The 20,845-nt window shown below is 34.4% G+C and overlaps 1 protein-coding gene across 1 annotated transcript; it reads right to left on the bottom strand.

The window, feature by feature from the left end:
• Window positions 1–357: 357 nt before the first annotated feature.
• On the bottom strand, window positions 358–1,955 carry LOC112422484 (soyasaponin III rhamnosyltransferase). Its single transcript, XM_024785424.2, has one exon. It carries the CDS (start codon window positions 1,907–1,909, stop codon window positions 500–502), a length of 1,410 nt encoding a protein of 469 aa, XP_024641192.1. The 5' UTR covers window positions 1,910–1,955; the 3' UTR covers window positions 358–499.
• Between the last annotated feature and the right edge of the window lie 18,890 nt (window positions 1,956–20,845).

The following is a 20,845-nucleotide window of genomic DNA, read 5'->3' as shown; positions in this document are numbered from 1 at the left end:
AAATTACTTTGGTTATTCCAAAATAAGTACTTCTTCCATTCTTAATTTATTAGTTCGGTCCAAAATATGCACCAAATTACATAGACTTTCATTTGAACCGAAGTGAATCATTTAGTATATCTATCTCTTGGACTTTTAAAAATAATGGGAAAACGACATCTTTTATTAATGGTGCAATCAATGATCATGTAAAAAGAGTCTATTTGAACTTTGTCACATGAAATTACAAAGGCAAACTTTAGTCAATGAACTACTGGCATCAACATCACATGGATTATTATTGCAATAAGATCAAAAATAAAAAAATAAAAAAAAAACTGTTGAAAGGGAAACATATACTCCCTCTCATCACTATTATAAATAAAACTTCACTTTTTAGATACATTGAAAAATTAATCTGTTCAGTCTATAATAAAGATTAGATACATGAATTATTCAATGTATCTGAAAAGTGAAGTTTTGCTTATAATAATGACCGAATGAAGTATATGAAATATGTTTAATTGTCGGAATGAACTCTAAACTTTTGAAGAGTGGCAATGAAATTTTTAATGTATTCATTGTGAAGATCTTTTGAACTCACAACCTTTCCCATGTCTTTGGCATTGTTCCTGTAAATACTTCCTTCCTCATCCACTATTACCAACCTCAATGTTTTAGCAACACAGTCCCTATTAATGGCCCCATCTGGCTCACTCCTTGGTACCTCAACAGCCACTTTCTTTTCTTCTAGTACTCTTGCAAACAAACATTGGTCAAGTAAATAAGGCAATGTCACAAGAACATGCCCAAGATGAAGCATTTCAATGACTGAACTGGGACCACAATGAGTCATACAACCACTAATTGATTCATGAGTTAAGATCTTAAACTGGGGTGCCCAAGTTTTCCAAACAATTCCGCGTTCTTTTGTTCTTTCCTCGAACCCTTTAGGCAATTCAAGTACACCCTCTTTAAGATCTTTTAAAGCCCAAAAGAACGGTAACCTAGAAAGCTCAATTCCATGAGCTAACTCAGTTATATCTTGTTGACTTAACTTCGACTCGCTCCCAAATCCAATGTAAACAATAGAAGATGATTCTTTTGAATCCAACCATGCCTTGATTTTCACCCAGTCAGGATTCTTTTCATCTTCTTCGTCATCTCTTATCTGCATAGGTGGTGGAAGCAATCCGACCGGAACCACAGGAACCTTGTATTGGTCAGAAATATAATCTAACCATTCACCTTCAAGTTCTCTAGAGGTTCTGAAAAGAAAAAGGTCAACACTTGCGTATAGTTTGTCGGCATCAGAACGACTAAATTTTCTTCCATAATCATTCTTCACAGTTGACTGTATTCTCATAACCTCGTAACGTTTGAGATGAATGGTTGTTTGGAAAGGAACCCATTTTGGTGGACTATACAAGTCTATGTCGGTTCGTTCCCCTGGTGGATTAAAGAAACCCAAGTTCCAAGCTGCGGCTACGCTGTAATACGCACAAGGAATGTTGAAACTCTTGGTTATCGACGGTAACCAATCCGATACTACATCACAGAAAACCCAATCAGGCTTCGAAGTTTTGAGTATCTCGGTAACACGGTCTTGGAAACCATCATAAGCTAACTTAAGGTAACCAGTTAGGTTTAACGGAACATTTTGAGTGCTTTCTGCACCTTGTAGTTCTTCTATGTATGGTAAAGGTGATTTTACCAACTTGATGAATGGTTGAAGTGTTTTGGGTGTTTTGGGCATTTGATCAATGTTTTTAGGGGAGTTTATGAACGTGACAGTGTGACCATTTTGAGCAAGAATTTTGGCTAACTCGAAAAAAGGTAGTATGTGTCCCATAGCTAGCCATGGTACCATTACAACATGAAGGGACTTGACATTCTTGTTCTCATTCTCATGATTAACAATTGAAGCCATGGGAAGGTTTTGATAAATTAGTTAAGGATAGATGTAGTGGCAAGTTTTTATTGGGATATATATATAAGAAGAAATGAGAGGTGCAGTAACCAATCACCACACTTCCTCGTTAGTCTCGCGGGTCTCGTTGAGACAGAAAATAGTAAAAATATGTTTAGTTCTGAGTTTTTTTCCATTTTTTAATTGCCGACTGCACATTACATTTATTTCTTTGAATGCCCCATAGTTGGTTGTATTGTCATTCAAAATTAATACGGCGCAACAAAAATAAATATGATTCAAATGGACTAATTTACAAATAAGTAATCATACATTCAAATTCAAAGTATGTAGACTCTACTATTTACTTCTCTATAACCACAGCTTGCTTAAGGGTAAGGCGACCCAAACACTCGCTATAGGCCATCGAATTTCGGACTAAGAATGAAGGTCTCACAGTAAAAGCTACATAACAAATTAATTATACAACTTTGTCATAAAACAAATTAAAGATGATAGACACACGCTTTATGATGATTATAACATAGGTTCAACACCTCCTAATAGAGCTTTACAATACGCACTGTTTTTCTGTCGGATGAACCGTACTTAGAGCACTTCCACTTATATAATGCCATATTTATTTTTCTTTTTAATTGTATTTTTTTTTTTTTATAAAACATATGAGTTTATATTTTTTCTTTTGAAGAAATAGATATGAATTTATATTAATTTCTCTCATATTATGCCTAGCCTGTTTTAGGCCTCAAAATGTGTTGGGCCAGCACTATGTATAACAAACAAGAAAAATGTTGTTCACACATAGTATAAGGCTGAAAAACACCAGTAAAAATATCGAAATACCCCCTTGGCAGTTAACTGCCGCAGAAATTAAACGGCGGCAATCAACTGCCGCGGAACTATCGCGGAACTTCGGCAGTTAATTGTCGCAGAGATTCAAACCTGAAATTGCCATTTTTTTTTAAGGATAAAAAATGTAATATATTAACAAAGGCAATGAAACCTGCTTAGCACAAGCTGTACTAAAGAAACCACCCCAAGAAATAATCAGTCAATCAAAATAATTACAGAAACAAAGGTCGATTGATACGCAAACAAAGCAAAGGATCCGACCACCATCTCTAAGAACCATACATGTTATGGATCAAGGAATCCCAATGAAATAATGATACATGAGTTTTCCTATATATAGAGTTTAGTTGTGTAACTAACTCTTAACCAAGCTACTAACTGTAGTTTACCTATCAACTAATCATAGTTGATTATTCATACTCTAATAGTCCCCCTCAAATTTAAAATGGGGAAATTCACCAATTTGAGTTTGAAATACAATGAAAAATACAGCTTATTTACTATATTGTAAGCTAAGTAATATGGGGGTATACTAGCAAAACAAAAAATGATAGAAAAATATGTAAAGCTCAATAGACCGAAGATGAAGTCCAAGCCCAAAGCAGATGTTGAGAACTCATAAACGCAACTGAGAAAAGATGCTGAAGCTATTCTCCTCTTCAAAAAAAATGGCAAACGTGCTTTTGAATGAAAAAGAACTTATGCCAAAGGCACTTTTCCAAAAAGCAGCTTTTCTAGAAACGAAATTATGAAACCCACTTCTGTGACTCTGTGATTGTCCAAACGCAAGTCTTAACGGAAACAAATCAACTCATACCAAATGTGTTCTTCTAAAAAGCACTTTTCCAAAACGTGTTTATGTAAAGCTTCTTTAAACTGGAATGATGAATCTGAGATGATTGAAACGCGAATTTGCGATACCAGAGTATTAGAGAACAATACGAAGCCGCAAACAAGGAATCGCAGATCAGAGAGCTAAATCACGATGTAGAGAGGAAGAAGGAGACGAACGCCAAAAGACTCAAATCTTGTTGTGTCGAGTATGAGAAAGAACAAAACCTGTGTCAAAAATGTGCCACCGTGAATAACCGTTTTCCTTCCTCTATCCCAAGGTATCCACCACAAACGGAAGGAATGGTATCGGAGAACAATAAAAGCAGAAAACATCGAAGACAAGAAAACTCTTCCACCAGGATCAAAATCAACAATGAACTCATCATGGAACTGGAAAAACTGAACCTGATTGTTGACATCACAAGCAAGTTGTTCAGCCTGTTTTCCGGTGAGCAACCACGAGATGCAAAGCCTCACGGCGGCGACGTCGTAAACAGTGCTCCTCAATCTCACCGAAGCTGTTTGAATGACGAATTCTTTCGACGCTTCAAAAACAATGAAATCAGAGTAATGAATCTTCAATTCAGGTTCAAAAACCTTCACGTAACTGTCTTCTTCGGAAGCAACGAACACAGAATCGTCACAATCGACGATGTTCTTGCAAGAATCAACGAATACCATCGAAATCTTCATCAAATTTTGACGGAGAATTCATCGAATTTTGGTTCGATTGAAGGAGTAGAATCCGGAACAATTGGAGACTCGAAACTACCGAAAACAATGCCATCGAAGGAAGCTGAATTTTATAGAACGTTTGCTGAAGTTGTGAGAACTTCATCGTCACCGAAATCTTCATCTTCATCGGAAGCTGAATCGCAAGCGGAAGCATCAGCATCTTCATCCCTAGGGTATCGCTCTGATACCATGTTATGGATCAAGGAATCCCAAGGATAAAAATGATAGATATCAACTAGAGAGAGAGCATAGTAGTATTCATGTGGGAGATAACCATAGAGACTCATAGGAGAATCAATAGATTTGATAAAAGATAATGAAATGATACATGAGTGTTCCTATATATAGAGTTTAGTTGTGTAACTAACTCTAACTAACTCTACTAACATGAGTGTTTCCCTGTATTTTCTCATTTCATGTTGGAAGTGTTTTGAACACCTTCCAACTTGAGGGGGACTATTAGAGATATATGTTAGATACTAGTTTGTAGTAGTATATATACTTGTAATAACCCCATTAGTGGGATAACTTCATCATTTGTAATGTTCACTTTTATCATCAATACAAAACATTATTTGAGTTTTCTTTCATTCCTTCCTTGGATATCATGTTTACTAACATGTAACAAACTTTTCTTCCTTGGAGTATTAGAATTGCAACTACTGAAACGTGCTTCTGGACCAAATACGCTTCCTAAAGCAAAACATCTTCCACAAACACACTTATTCAAAAAACAGCATTTCTGAAATCGATGATGTGAACATTACAAAAGAACGTGTACGAATCAAAACAACTTACGTATAACGCGACTCTCCAAAACCAGCTTATTGAAACTGGCAGAAGCTTTATGATTCCTGCTTGCATCTTTTCTCTGACCAGATGATAGTCAATTTTCAAATGCTTAGTCCTTTCATTAAATACAGGGTTTGCAGCTATGTGTATGGCACTTTGATTGTCACAATAGAGCATAGGAGGTTTGATTAGAGAGACATGTAGATCCTTAAGAAGATAGAGGAGCCATTGAAGTTCACAAGTTGCGGCACCCAAAGCTCTATATTCTACTTCAGAAGAAGATCTAGAAACAATTAATTGTTTCTTGGTTCTCCATGAAATTAAAGATTTACCAAGATAAAAACATTGACCAGATATTAATCTTCTAGAATCAAGGCACCCTGCCCAATCAACATCTGAGAAGCCTGAAATCATTATAGAAGAATCTCTAGGAAAGAAGAGACCTTGACCAGGACACTTTTTCAAGTATCTTAGCACTCTAGTGGCTGCTTGAAAGTGCTTCTCAGTGGGAGAAGAAAGGAACTGGCTGAGCTGCTGAGTGGCAAAAGTAATATCTGGTCTGGTATTGGTGAGATAGATCAGCCTACCAATCATTCTTCTATAAGAAGGAACATCAGAGTAAGGGGCACTAGAATCTTGATGCAGTTTACATGATGGCTCAGAGGGAGTTGAAACTGGTTTGGATGCTAGATGACCTGAATCAGTGAGAAGATCCAGACAATACTTTCTCTAAAAAAGTGAAATGCCTTGAGAAGAGTGAGCAACCTCTAAACCAAGGAATTATTTCAATTGGCCCAAGTCCTTAATCTTGAAAGAGGAATGCAAAATATTTTTGATGTGTTGAAATTCATGCAGAGAAGTACCAGCAATTATCACATCATCAACATACACTAAAAGCACTGTAAATGAAGTAGTAGTTTGTTTGATGAACAATGAATGATCAAAATTGGATTGTGTATACTGATGATGAACAAGAAGTTAAGTGAGTTTTTCATACCACTTTCTTCTTACCTGTTTAAGACCATAAAGAGATTTCATGAGCTTGCAGACCTGATTTGGTTTGGAGTTTTTAACACCTTGAGGCACAATCATGTAGACATCTTCCTGTAGGTCACCATGAAGGAATGCATTATTCACATCAAGCTGATGAATATGCCAATTGTTGATTGAAGCTGAAGCAATAACAGTTATCACTGTAGTAAGCTTAACAACAGGTGAATAGGTGTCAGCATAATCAAGGCCTTCAATCTGATTGTAACCCTTAGCAACCAGTCTTGCCTTATATCTTTCAATGGTGCCATTTGCATGATATTTAATTTTGTATATCCACCGACATCCTATTGGTTTAATATCAGCTGGTAAACCCACCAGTTTCCAAGTACCAGTATTTTCAAGAGCTGTAAGCTCAGTTTGCATAGCCTGCTGCCAACAAGTATGTTTGCTTGCTTCATCATATGTGGTTGGCTCAATATGAGAATCAATGGACAAGGAAAAAGCACAATGAGATGGAGACAAAGTGTAACACCCCGTTACCCAAAAGCAATTAAATAATAATTAAATATTCATCAGAGTAAATCCCAAACGGGCATGTCACACTACATATTCAAAATTTCTTAAATAGAATATAAAAATTATTTAATTAAACATCCTTCAAAACATCATTAATTATGCAGCGGAATATTTTCATTAAAAACAACAACATCAAAGGTTTGACTCTCCACTAAACAGTCTTGGAATAAAAGCCTCATCAAAATAAATTCAAACAACAATAGGGCTACATCAGCAAATTCTAAAATTTGATACATAGGAATGAAAGTAAGCATTAAAATCTCATCCCACGTATCAGAGCCCTAGACACTTGAGCCACCACCTACTACTCAGGATCACCTGCAAGTTACCCATAGGAAGGACAACATTTTCAAGCAGAAGGGGTGAGATTCACAACAATAAATATAGATAATGAATGCATCAATTGAATCTAACACCCTATCATAATAATAATTCATCAACATATATAAATATCATCATTTTCAACATCAAAAACAAACGGTAATTAAAACCAACAACTTCGACTCATGCAACACTCCATAACTCCACTAAGACTCCTCTACAATGCATGTGGTACCGTATTCAGGGCCGGAGCCGTCACCGCTAATAGAATGTTTAAAGCATTCATTTTAGGACATAAGTCATCACCGCTAAACACCGCTTTGAACAACAAAGTGTTCCACCGCTTTGAACGACAAGGCGTTCCAGGGCCAGAGCCCTCCCGCTTTTGTGCTTATGCAACTGACTCCACTTGTGTATATCTACATACAACTCCAACAAATGCATATGTATCTATATGACTCACCACTCCTTAATGCAACATCATGTATGACGTAATTAAATAGAAGCATACATCCAAGTCAACAACAAATCATTATAATTAATCCAATCATCCAGAAAAATACACCATTTATAATAGTCATGCTTAGACATCAATATCCATCAACATTCATCAAAACAAAACAAACAACTCAAATACTGGGCAACTCGCCTCGCGAGTACTTCTACTCGCTATGGCGAGCACAAAGAAAAGTCTGCTCGTCGTGGTGAACTCAAAACAGGTGCTCTCGGGAGTTTTGACATTTTTCTCACTAAATCTTCATTTTTAAGTTCCCTATTCATCTTTTTAATCTGAAAATTATCCCAGACCTCTCTAAAATCATCTAGGCACTTAAAACTATCAAATTTACACCTTATAACAACAATATGAAAATCCAGTTTTTCTCACAGGTACTCGCCATGGCGAGTTGGCTTGCTCGTGAGGCAAGCTATGAAGTTGCTCACTCGCTAAGGCGAGCACAGGCTACTCGCGAGGCGAGCGATGAACTTCTGTACGGGTAGAATGCAGGTTTTTCCCAAAAATCTCATTTTCCTCAAATTCACTCCCCAAATTAGTTTACAGATGCTAAATTAAGTGTTATATGCAACCAGAACCTAATTCTAACATCAGAACCACAACCTCTACTCTCAAAACCCACTAATTCAACATAAACCTAAAATTCTCAATTTCAACCAAAACCTGTTAAACTCAAAATCAGAATTCAATATCTATACTACTGAAGCAAACCTCACCCTTACCTTAGATTTGCAGAAAGAAATGCACAGCAAAATCGGTTCCTTGACTCTTCTCCCTTGTTCTTGGTTTTCTCTCCCAAAACTTGTTTCACGTAAAACGTTTCTCTGACTCTTTCTATTCTTAACTCCCCAAATGTAACTTCTCTTTATTTCATTAAACTCCCCTTAATTCTATTAAATCTTATTTAACTCCCCAAACTCCAAAATAATATAAAATTCCCACTTATTATTATTATTATTATTATTATTATTATTATTATTATTATTATTATTATTATAAAAACAAACTATATAATAAAATATGACACACCACATAAATCACAAATATTATTTAAAATCATTTAAAAGACTCTAAATAACTCCAAAATAATTAAATTAACGACTAGGGCGTTACACAAAGCATTGTAAGACACTGAATCAGAGATAGGATATTTGACAGACAAATCAGAAGAAACGTGACTACAAACATAGTCTTGGAAGTGGGATGGTGGATGTGAGGTTCTGGATGATTTTCTGATAACAGGTGGTGAAGGAGGTGGTGTAGGAGATGTTCACTACAAGAAAATAGCATTTTAGACTCCAATTTTAGCGTCGGCCCCGACACCGACGCTAATAGTGTCCACATAGAGTCGGCTAAACTCACTCTACTTCGATTTACAATTTTTCTTTATTTTTTGAAAATTGTAGAGTCGGCCTAGCCGAGGCTACATGTAAGTAGACCCAAATATGACTTTTTAGAATAGATTTAGAATGGGCTTATCCGACTCTATCACTTTTGATGATAAAAATTTAATTTTATAATTTTTTTTGAATGTTTTTTAATATTATAAAATTATATTTCCTCTTTGTAGTTAAATCAACAAAAAACTTCCCCCTCACATTTTTTCCTCTCCTCATTTACTAAAAAAACTCAATATTTTCTCTCTTTTTCGTCTCACACTTAATCCCCAAAATTTAATCACATGTAAATAAAATAAAATAATATCCACTCACTTATCTGCAACTCTTTCAGTCTCCACCACACACCCACAAATCCAGAACTCATCTTCTCTCTTTTTTCCAGATTCAATCCACCCAATCTTCTTCTTCTTCTTCTGAATCACAACAGAATCAACAACAAATTCTTGATACGGATCCGAGTGAAGATATGAATATGTGTGTGGCTCTAGTAATTCAAACGGGTTCATCCATTGCCCTCTCTCGCCCTTCATCAAACTCACGAAACCCTTCAAAACCCGTTCATGAGCGAACTGCCAGCTTTCTCGCTTCCTTTGCTCTTCAATCAGGTATTTTTGAACGCTTAGTTGTCTTCACCCTCTGTGTGATTTACGTTTCTGGGTTACGTTTCTTTTTTATTTTTTACTTGAAGGTTCGGTATATGAAGGTTCAGGATCAATAATGGATGTGGGAGGTTGAGGTGGAGTAACAGGAAGAGGGTTACTTGCAGTGCAAGTATCAGAGGAAAAATAGTCCCAAGTGGTGGTGATGGAGGAGGGGTTTGAAGGGTATGGTAAAATATGTTCATGATATGTGACATGTCTAGAAACATGAATTTCTCTAGAGTGTAAATCTAAGAGAACACAACCTTTAAAACCAACAGAATAACCTAAAAAGATAGATTTTCTGGCTCTTGGAGATAATTTTGTTCTTTGTGCTTGAATAGTGGTAGAATAACACAATGAACCAAAAACTTTGAATGATTCAAGGTTAGGTAATTTTTCATGAAGTAACTGATAAGAAGATTTATTGGGAAGGTTAGGGGAAGTGACTCTATTGATGATAAAAGTTGCATGTAGGAGAGCATAGGACCAATAACAAGAGGGAAGTTTGGATTGATAAAGGAGAGCTCTACCTACATTAAGAATGTGTTGATGTTTTCTTTCAACTCTACCATTCTGTTGTGGTGTTTCAACACATGACCTATGATGTATAATGCCCTTGGAAGCATAAAAGGAATGTAGTAAAAATTCAGGTCCATTATCAGCTCTTATGGTTTTGGGGGTGATATGAAATTGAGTTTCAATGAGACAAATGAAGTTTTTAACATGTTGAGAAACTTCAGATTTTGATTTTAAAAGAACAATCCAAACAAATCTACTGTAATCATCAAGAATGGTGAGAAAATATCTATGATTATGTACATAAGCAGTGGATAGAGGACCCCAAATATCAAAATGCAAAAGCTGAAATTTACTAGTGGCAACAGACAAACTAGAAGGAAAAGGTAATATCTTTTGTTTGGCAAAATGACATATATCACAAGTAGCATGAGAAACAAAAGTGAGACTAGGATAAAGTTGAGACATATGGGACAATCTCTTCTCTTATGAGAGACATGACCTAATCTGAAGTGCGACAAGGTAGAAGAAGGAATAGTAGAATTGTTACTAGGAACAATGTTGTTAACAGAAACATTATTGCATTTTGGACAATTGAAAAAATGTAAATCTAATCTATAAAGACCTTCAAATTGATCACCCAAACCAATCATCTTCTGGGAATGAAGATCCTGTAAGAAACATTTCTTATTTTGAAAATTGGCATGGCAATTCAGAGACTCGCAAACTTTTGAGATAGATATCAAATTTAAATTGAACAAGGGAGAAAACAAGACATTGTCAAGATAGAATTTTGGTGAAAAATGAATTGTGCCAGCATATTGAACTAACACAGAGGTACCATTAGGCAAATTCACAGGTTTAGGCAAAATTTTGTGATAAGAAGTGAACCAGTGTGTGGAGGAAACAATGTGTTCATTGGCTCCTGAATCTAAAAGCCAAATATCAGATTTAGAGGAAATGGAACAAGAGAATATGGATGATATACCTGACAGAGGGGTTAAGATGATATTATTTGCACTAGTGGAAGGTGCAGATGATGAAGGAAGCAAATTTACTTGTTGAAGCAAACTAACAAGTTGATCATATTTCTCTTGTGAAATACCAGTGTTGGATGAAATTCCATCAATGTTATTTCCTGGTGGTGCTTCAATTGTTTCAGTGCTACTTGAAGCATTAACAGAAGGTGCCTGCTTCTGAAAATTAGGATATCCGTGTTTGGCATAACAATATTCAACTGTATGATTGCTTCTTCCACAAAAGTTACAAAGTCTAGGAGGTTTCGGACCAGCAGAAATTCCTCTGCCCCTCCCTTGAGACTTGTTACGTGGATCAAAAGCATTAACAATGGAAACTGATTCAGTTAATGAAGAAGTTATAGATTGATTATTGCTTTCTTCCTGAATCACTAAAGAGTATACTTTATTGATTGATGGAAGAGGATCCATCATCAAAACATGAGTTTTAATAACAACAAATTGATCATTTAATCCAGTAAGAAATTGAATTACTTGATCTTCAAGTCTGAAATTACATGCTTCCCTCATAGCAGCACAACGACATGGATGAGGACAAGTGCAATGTGGCATAGGTCAGTGAGAATTCAATTCCTCCCATAGAGTACGCATCTCAGTAAAATAATCTAGAACAGATTTAGAACCTTGCTTCAAATTGTTAATTGTGGATCGAAGAGTAGCTATGTGTATTCTATCAGCTTTGGAGAAACGTTCCTTATGGTCAAGCCAAGCTTCAATGGCGGTTTCATAAAAAACCAATGTTTGAGCAATTTGTGGTGAAACAGAGTTAATAATCCATGATTGAATAAGATGATTACATCGTTCCCAAGCGCTTCGATTCAAATCATCCTCATCAAGAACTTCCATGGAACCATCAACAAACTTCAATTTGTTCTTCGCGCCAAAAGCTCGAATCATGGAGCGACTCCATGCGAGGTAATTGGATCCATCCAAGAGCGGTGTAACAAGAACTGAATTTGGACCCTCACTTGGATGTACATAAAACATCGAATCAGTATCGGTTTGATTATTATGGCGAGGCATGGCGAAGAACAGAGCAAGAAATCAAGAGAGAGAAAATACAAATTGATTCAAGAAGAAACATAGAAGATTCAACGTTTAAACGGAAGAATCTGAAGAAAAATCAATGAAGTTGCATGAAGAATCAATGGCGGAATGAAGAAGATGAAGAAAATTTGTTGTTACTAACTTTGTAACAAACTTTCTTCATGAAGATGAGAGAGAAAGGCTCCAGATACCATGTTATGGATCAAGGAATCTGAAAGATAAAGATCATAGATATCAGCTAGAGAGAGAGCATAGTAGTATTCATGTGGGAGATAACCATAGAGACTCATAGGATAATCAATATATTTGATAAAAGATAATGAAATGATACACGAGTGTTCCTATATATAGAGTTTAGTTGTGTAACTAACTCTAAATAACTCTTAACGAAGCTACTAACTCTAATTTACCTATCAACTAACCATAGTTGATTATTCATACTCTAATAATACATAAATGTGATATTATTAGCTTTCAGCCACTAAAGCGATCATTAAAATCTATCACCAAATATTTAACACCGTGTTGGGTAGAAAAAGCAACACAAGTTACCACAATCTCGTAATCATATTCATTTTCAGACTAATAATTTTAAAGATAGATCTTTTACAATGAATTTTTTTTTGTGGTAACCATTCCATAATGTAATGAATTTGAAAAAAAAAATCCCTTCTTTGAAATCCATAAGATCTAACCAAAAAATAAATGGTTTTTAGAAATTGATGTTGAAACCTTCCTCGTGTGCTCAACCATCATGACTTTGAATCCTATGTATCTGATGAATTTATCTCCTTTGGTTTACCACAGGTATGAGATCCAAACAAATCTAAAAATTTGTACATTTCAAAGGGAACCAAAGATCCTTAGCGGTAGGGTTGGGAATAGGCCAGGCCTGAAAACCTATTTACAGGCCTACTTACTATTAAAGTCACTAAACATTTCATTTTATCTACTTTTAAATAGGCTTAATAGGTCTCAAAGCCTATTTCAGTGTAAGATTTGTCTATCACTACTATAAGGCCTTAAAAGCCTATTTCACTATAAAGCTTTAAAGCCTATTTAAAAAGTCCACTATGAAGCCTAACATGCATAAACAGGCCGGCCTATTAGGCTTCATAGACTTTGTTTATAGCCTAAGCCTGACCTATTTACTTAAATAGACTTTTTAAAAAGCCTAAACCTAGCCTTTTTAATAAACAGGTCAGGGCAGGCCAGGCTTAACTAGGCCAGGCCATAGGTCCCTGTAGGCCGGCCTAGCCTATTCCCAACCCTAATTAGAGGGATTCGTCAAGCAATTGTGATATTATCTTGAATAACGAAAAATTAATATAAATAAGGTTTGAGGATTTGGTATTGATGACATACCTGATCCTTTATTGATTCACGTTGTGAGAATAGTGATGATTTTTGTGAGATCATCTTCAACTTTGTGTTCACTTACATCTCCATCTTTTTTTTTATTTTGGTGGTGGCCGGGGTTTGAACCCGGACCTTACATATATTATAGATTGTCCCTATCAACTGAGCTAAGTTCACAATGACACTTACATCTCCATCCAATGATATAAATATCAGCCCTGAAAGAATGAGAAATTGGTTAGCCTAGAAACATAACATATAATTACTTTCTTCAACTTATCAGATCGAGAATATCTATAGGTCAATGTATACATCATGAAATCAAATGTAAAATAGATTAAATAAATTCAAATTGAAAACTGAGTTTCCTATGAAGCTGCTAATGAATTGAAGCACAATTGAAATTTTATGTTTTAAATATGCTTAAAAATTTGAAAATACTCAAGAAAACAAGAAACAGAAAATCAAACAATATCAACAAGAAATAACAATAAAATATAAAGAACAAAAGAATATCATGACTTTAGGGTTAGAAAGTTTAGACTTGGGCCTAACAAACCAAATTCAACAATATATCTTAATGAAAATTTCTCTTTAGGCCCCTTCAATTGCTCATAAACCCCTTCGAAACCCCAAAATGCCCCCTCGGTTCGTAACCTCCGAACCTATCATATTGTAACTCTCATTCATTGTTGTACAGAGGATAGGGGTTTATGATCCAACTATTCATTTTTTGAATGCTCGAACCTTACAAACCGTTTTGATCTTAGGATCCGATCCTCGCCTACATCATACTAAAGAAAAAATTTCATCGAAACACAATGTCTTTCCTAAACATTTGAAAAAATTAAATCACGAAAAAAATTCATTTACCCATAAATCAAGCAAATTGTGAGTGTCTCCTGGAAGGAGACTTAAGATGTAAGTTACATGGGCAGCTCAAGAAAGGAAATACCTTCTCTAACACATACAACAATGCATGGAAGGAACACCCCAACCTCAAATGCAGGGTCGGTCTAAGGGTAAGGCCACCAAAGCACTAGCTTTAGATCTCCCAACAAAAAATTATTTTTTATTAGATTTTACAAGCAAAAAGGCCTCACAATCTAATAAAAAAGGTGTCATACATTCAATCTTGCTTTAGACCCCGTTTATTTTTAAAAATTATTAGGCCAGCCCTGCTCAAATGGAGCAATAAAAGTCAAGGGCCTATTCACAATCAACAACAAAAGAACTTCTCAAGTTGAAGAAACTTTAACCCATTTCACGAAGACCTTCCAAACTAACAGCTCGCACTCGTAGATGAAAGTAAGTCAAGAAACATTTAAAATAAAAAAAATAAAAAAACAAAAACAAAGCTTCCACTAAAAACCTTGAGACATAAATTGGTCCAGTTGTCACAATGGATTGCGAGAATATCTACTGGAGCTTTTCTGGCAATACTTGTGACTAATATGGGAAGTGGAAGTTCTATTCTAGTGAGAAGTAAAAACAATGAATAAAGGATAAGAAATTTTTTGAAAACTAATCCACACTCACCCACTAACCTCACAATTATCATCTTCTTTATAATCACCTCCATAGTAGATTTTACAACTTCCATAACATGTTTCACAAGGAACAAATTTTATATCACCACAAGCCTCACATCCACCATCACCTCCTTCAATGTTGTTAATCCTTTCACAATAATCGAGCAATTTCTCAAACTTCTTGTCATCACAAAGTCTCTGAATTTCCTAACTCCACAAATGTATTTCTTTTCAAAAAACACTTTTGGTAATCCTCCTTTACCATAGTATCCTTCACCAAGTAACTCTTTAAGCTCTTCCTTGAATTCTAAATGCATTTCTCAAGCTTCCTTAACATCATTCGAGTCAAGTATAAGAAAAAAAATAAAAAATTAAGTTTGAGCGGCATTTTGCACGTAAGTACAAAACTTAAGGGGGGTATTTGCAAAACGTCATGTTGACTAACAGAAGAATTTGACGGAGGGGGTAAATTGATTAACGTTCTGCAATTTCAGAGGGGTAATTTAAGTATTGTTAATTTCAAGGGGGTAATTGACGAAACTTACAATTTCAAGAGGGTAATTGTCTATTTACTCATTGCACATGCTTCTTGATGGAAAGGTTGTAAAAATAAGGGTAAAATAGATAATTGAGTATTAGAGTTAGGGAATAGGATTTTGAGACTTGTTAGGATTTATATATATATAGATGTCCACCTCCGGGGCGGATCCAGACTTTTGGTATATGGGGGGCTAAAATTTCAAAGAAACAATAATGCAAACATTGTTTGATACAATACATTACAATGAAAATTTTCTCCTATCCATTTGTTGAAAATGAGCTAAAATAACATCATTTCTTATTGTTAAAAATCATATCTTTCAATACAAGTTACAATACATTCATTTAGTCACTAATCATCTATTTGGTTACATAGGTTACTCTTCACAACTTTCATAGGTGAAAAAACACGTTTAACACTTGCAGTTGCTACCGTCAAGAGCAAAGTCAACTTCAAAAGTTTATAAACCATAACTTATGTGTTGCACTTATTTGTTTCTACATGTTTAGAACAAAGATCTGAAAGCCAATTTAACTTAGCAAATTTTGGGTCATATCGAACATTTGTAACATAATTCTTAAGTTGATGGTCTAACGTCACTTCCAACATTTCTAAAAAATCATTTGGATAAAAGTCAGTCAACCTCAATAATTTCTTCACATCAAAAACTACAATGACTTTGCGGGACTCAAACATGAAACACTTTGTGTTATTTCTATTATAACCAACAAAAAAAAAGGGAAAAGGCTTGTGAGGCTTTAGCCTCACATAGCCTCTATCTACTTCTTCCCCTGGTCCAGCTACTCCCCTATTAATTAAGGGATTATGGGAAGGTAAGACCTCGAATAACATGCACTTTGAAAATCCTAATGTCGAACTACTTTCTCGTTAAGGGAGAAAAGGAAGCTAAGACCTCAAAATAAAGAAGGGTCATGTTAACCGGTGTCTCCGGGGCACTGATTAAGGTAATCAAAAGAAAATTTTAAATTAAAAAAAATACTTTTTAGACTTTGAATGAGTTGACTGCACAAGTTCCGATGTGATATTACTATATTTTTTTTCCTTAACCAGTGCTCTGGGGCATTGGTTAACATTACCCAACAAAAAAAGGAACTTTGAAAACCTCAACGTCCAACTACTCACTTGTTAAGGGAGCAGGTGAAGGTAAGTCCTCGAAACCCAGGCACTTTAAAAACCCTAATGTCCAACTACTTTCTTGTTAAGCGAGAAGGTGAGGGTAAGACCTCAAAATAAAGGCACTTTAAAAACCTCAACGTACAACTACTCACTTGTTAAAGGAGCAGAGAAAGGTAAAACCTCGAAACACAAACACTTTCAAAACCCCGATGTCCCACTACTCGCATGTTAAGGGAGCAGGAGAAGGTAAAACCTCGAAACACATGCACTTTAACCCAATGTGCAACTACTCGCTTGTTAAGGGAGCACGGGAAGGTAAAAGAGTTCATGTGAATGAATCATAGGCAGGCAACGTGAATCATATGCAATGGTCGCCGTGTAGTCTTAATATTTCCGAAGATTGTCCTTATTTGTGAAATATCAAAGGCAATGTAGGCAAGAGAATTCATGTGAGAGTAAGCTATGAGATAAAGTTGAAAATAGCAAATCTTGAGTCGAGCTTAAATTAATAAAGCAATGTATTGATTTCAAACATTTCATGGTGTAACCAGTTTTATAGTTAGAATTGTCAAGGATTTTTGATAAATCAATAATAATTTTCCAAGATTAGTAATCAAATACGAGAACAAACAATAAAACTTCAGGAATACATTGAAAACTCATTCATTGATAATTTGAGGTCTGATCAATATTGCGGTTTCTCTCAAACTGAAGTTCTGATCAATATTGCGGAAGTTTATTGGCTATGTACAATATTTTTAAATTAAATTGTACTGTACTTTTAGCAGTTTTTTTTTTTTTTTTTTTTTGTGTGTGTACGTGTTGTGTGCATAGTTGTGACTTGTGACAACTACCATATGTTGCAGGTTAAAATAAAAATTGTCAAGGGTATTTTAGGCAATAAAAATAGGCTACAGCAAAAGCATGTATTGCCTTTATTAATACTAGCGTCCTGACGGGCACGCTGGACTAAAAATAAATTAATATATAGTTTGTCATTTACAAATATAAGAACTAAAAATCTGGTGAATAGAAATTTATTGATGCCCTTTTATCCTCTTTTTTTGTTTGTGTATTGCAATAACATATGTATACGATATATTTACTCTTCGTTGTATAATTTTATATCCACATATATATATATATATATATATATATATATATATGGATGACATGAAATATGCATCCCAAATATAATGTCATAGTAATTAACACATATTAAAACATTGCATCCATTTGTAGAAACAAATTAAGAAAATATTTTAACTAAAATCAGTAAACAAACATCTTTGTATCAAAGTTTGTAAAACAATTCATATCAATATTTAATATATCAATTCAAAATTTCACATATGTTAAAACATAAACATGGTAACATGAAACCTTCAATGTAAGTGATATATTGAAACTTCATGTAGAAGTAGATTCAAATGTGCTTTAACTATGTTTAAAATAATGGAACTTCATGCTGAAGTAGATTCAAAGTGCTTTAACTATGTCTAAAATAATCTAACTAACAGGACATGCATCATTTGTTTTGTGCAACTAAATTTGTGTTTTACTTGCACTATAACTCTATTACTTTCAAGGTTGTTGCATTATTCTAGAATATCAAGGCTGGGTGTAAAGCTGATGTGGCTCCTCTGACATTTTAGTTATGAGGAATCCGAAATAGCCTTCATTCATATCTCAATTAGAAATGTGAAGAAAAAACCAACAACACTCAATTTGAATGGGAAAATGTATAAACTTAACAAAAAGAAGATAGAAAATATAAGAGGGAAAAAATTAACACAAATCATGTACCATTTTGAATGAAAAACTAAACCCAACCACTAAAATCCATTAAGTCCATAACTAAAATGTCTAAAGCAAAAATTATTTTCTTATTGCAGTAGCAAGGATTAAAACAATAAAATAGGCCAAATTTTATTATCACTGATATTTATACTCCTTCAAACCAAAGGTGTTCAAATTATAGAGTAAAAGTTAAATATCATAGCATCAATGGAAGGTGAGGTCTACTTGTGATCTAAATATAATCATCTTAAAATTCAAAAGAGAATGCAAATTAACTTTGAAGATGCATATCTGGTTGGATATGAGGGTGTTAGAGTATACGATCTTAGAAGGAATGAAAAGAGAAATTTTAATCAAAACAAAAGGGAAAAAAGAAGTGTACGATATTATATTATAAAACTAAACTAAGGCATCTTCATTCACAAACAAATTAAACTCCCATACCATAAACAAAATTCATAGTAAATAAATAACAGGTAAAAAGGAAGGAAATAAAAAGAGTGATTAACAACAATAAAAAAAAAAAAAAAAGCTATAGAGAGATTAACAACGATTGTAAGTAAGAAGGTTCATAACCAAAAAGATAGAAGAATGTATACAGAGAAGAAATAAAAGAGTACCAAAGTGGTGGAAATTTGACAGGAAAGAAAGAGATAATAAAGTCATGTACATACAATTACAATTGTAGGAAGTAAGAATCATTTACCGTAAGTTAACAACATCATTCCATGATGAAATGTCCTTTTTTTTTTTGAGTAAAAATGGTTGACAATGAAATGAATTAATGGAGAGATAAGATAACAATGGATAGAGATTTTTTTTTTGTTGATAGGAACAATAGATAGAAATTGTAAATGAAAAAAATGGTAGAATTGATGATTGTATCATTGTATGTAGGAACATGTGTTTTTGTAATTGAAATGGGGAAGCAGTTATTTAGAATTCTGTGAGGTGAGAAGTTAATGGAAAGTAAGTAACCGGCATTAAATCTAATCGATTGTGTGGGATGAGAAGTTAATAGTGTAGAAAATATAACTGAAAAGGGCATTTTGGGATTTACAAAAAAAGGCTACACCAAAAAATAGTATTTCCTTTATAATAGGTATAGATAGACTAGCGTCCAGACGGGCACTCCCGTACCCGTCTGTCCACTTTTTCTACTGCGCTAACGCATATAACTGATAAATAATATTTTTTGTTTAATGTTTGTTTACTTTTTCTTGATTTATCCTGAAAAAAATTATAAAAAATAACTGATAAATAAATCTATACTCATTAGGTTTTTAGTTCTTATATTTGTGAATTGCAAACTATACAAAATTTAATTTATGAAAAAAGAATGAAAGGTAAAATATACATGCGTTAGTGCAGTAGAAAAAGCGGACAGACGGGCACCGGAGTGGCCGTCTTGACGCTAGAAAGTTGAGTTCATTTCTAGAAAAAGAGAAAGAGGCTCTTTACCTTAAATCTCAAGGTGAGAAAAGTCATCCAAGAAGGTACACTCATTTATTTGCATATAACGCATTCATTAAATTTTTGTGACATTCATAAAATTTAAAGGTAAGAAAAGTCATTAAATTTAAAGGTACGTACACTCACCTAAAAGTCATTAAATTTAAAGGTACACAAATTTTAATGAATGTGTTTCTCACCTAGTGACTAGACGGACACTCTCGTGCCCGTATGTTCGCTCTTTCTACTGTGCTAATGTATTTATATATCTCTCGTGCCCGTCTGGACGCTAGGTAAAAAAGTTTAAAGGTACACTCAAGGTGAGACACGCATTCATTAAATTTTGTGGCATTCATTAAATCTCAAGGTGAGAAAAGTCATCCAAGGTGCTCTTCCCATAGTGAATGTGCTATAGTTCTAAGGTAAGTGAAGACTTTGAAGTTAATTGTTGAGCTAATATTAAACTAATAGATGGTCAATGAGTTTGCGTGAAGGATATGATATGTCTGATAAGTGGGAGAAGTTTTTGATACGTGAGAAAATAAAGAAAGAGATAAGAGAGGGAGAAAAAAGTTTGTAATGTATAAGACTCAACTCAATGAAACTTATTCTTGTTGTATAAATAGAAATTGATCAAAAAAAGAAAGATAAAAAAAAATTAAGGGTAAGACACAGATGAAGTCAAATGGATTTGGTGCCGTCCTTTGTTGTCTCTTTTGCAACGTGTCCCTCTTCTTATCAAATCATCACCTTGAACAAAATTAACACAAATAAAAGAAAGATCGAGATTGATAAAAAAAGAAGGATCGAACTTGATAAAAAATGTAAGATAGGTAATACATGCACTTCTTTTAACA

This window comes from Medicago truncatula, chromosome 6, assembly GCF_003473485.1.
Source record: "Medicago truncatula cultivar Jemalong A17 chromosome 6, MtrunA17r5.0-ANR, whole genome shotgun sequence".
Classification (NCBI taxonomy): domain Eukaryota; kingdom Viridiplantae; phylum Streptophyta; class Magnoliopsida; order Fabales; family Fabaceae; genus Medicago; species Medicago truncatula.
Note: the sequence above shows the minus strand (reverse complement) of the source record. Positions and strands in the feature narration are given on the sequence as shown.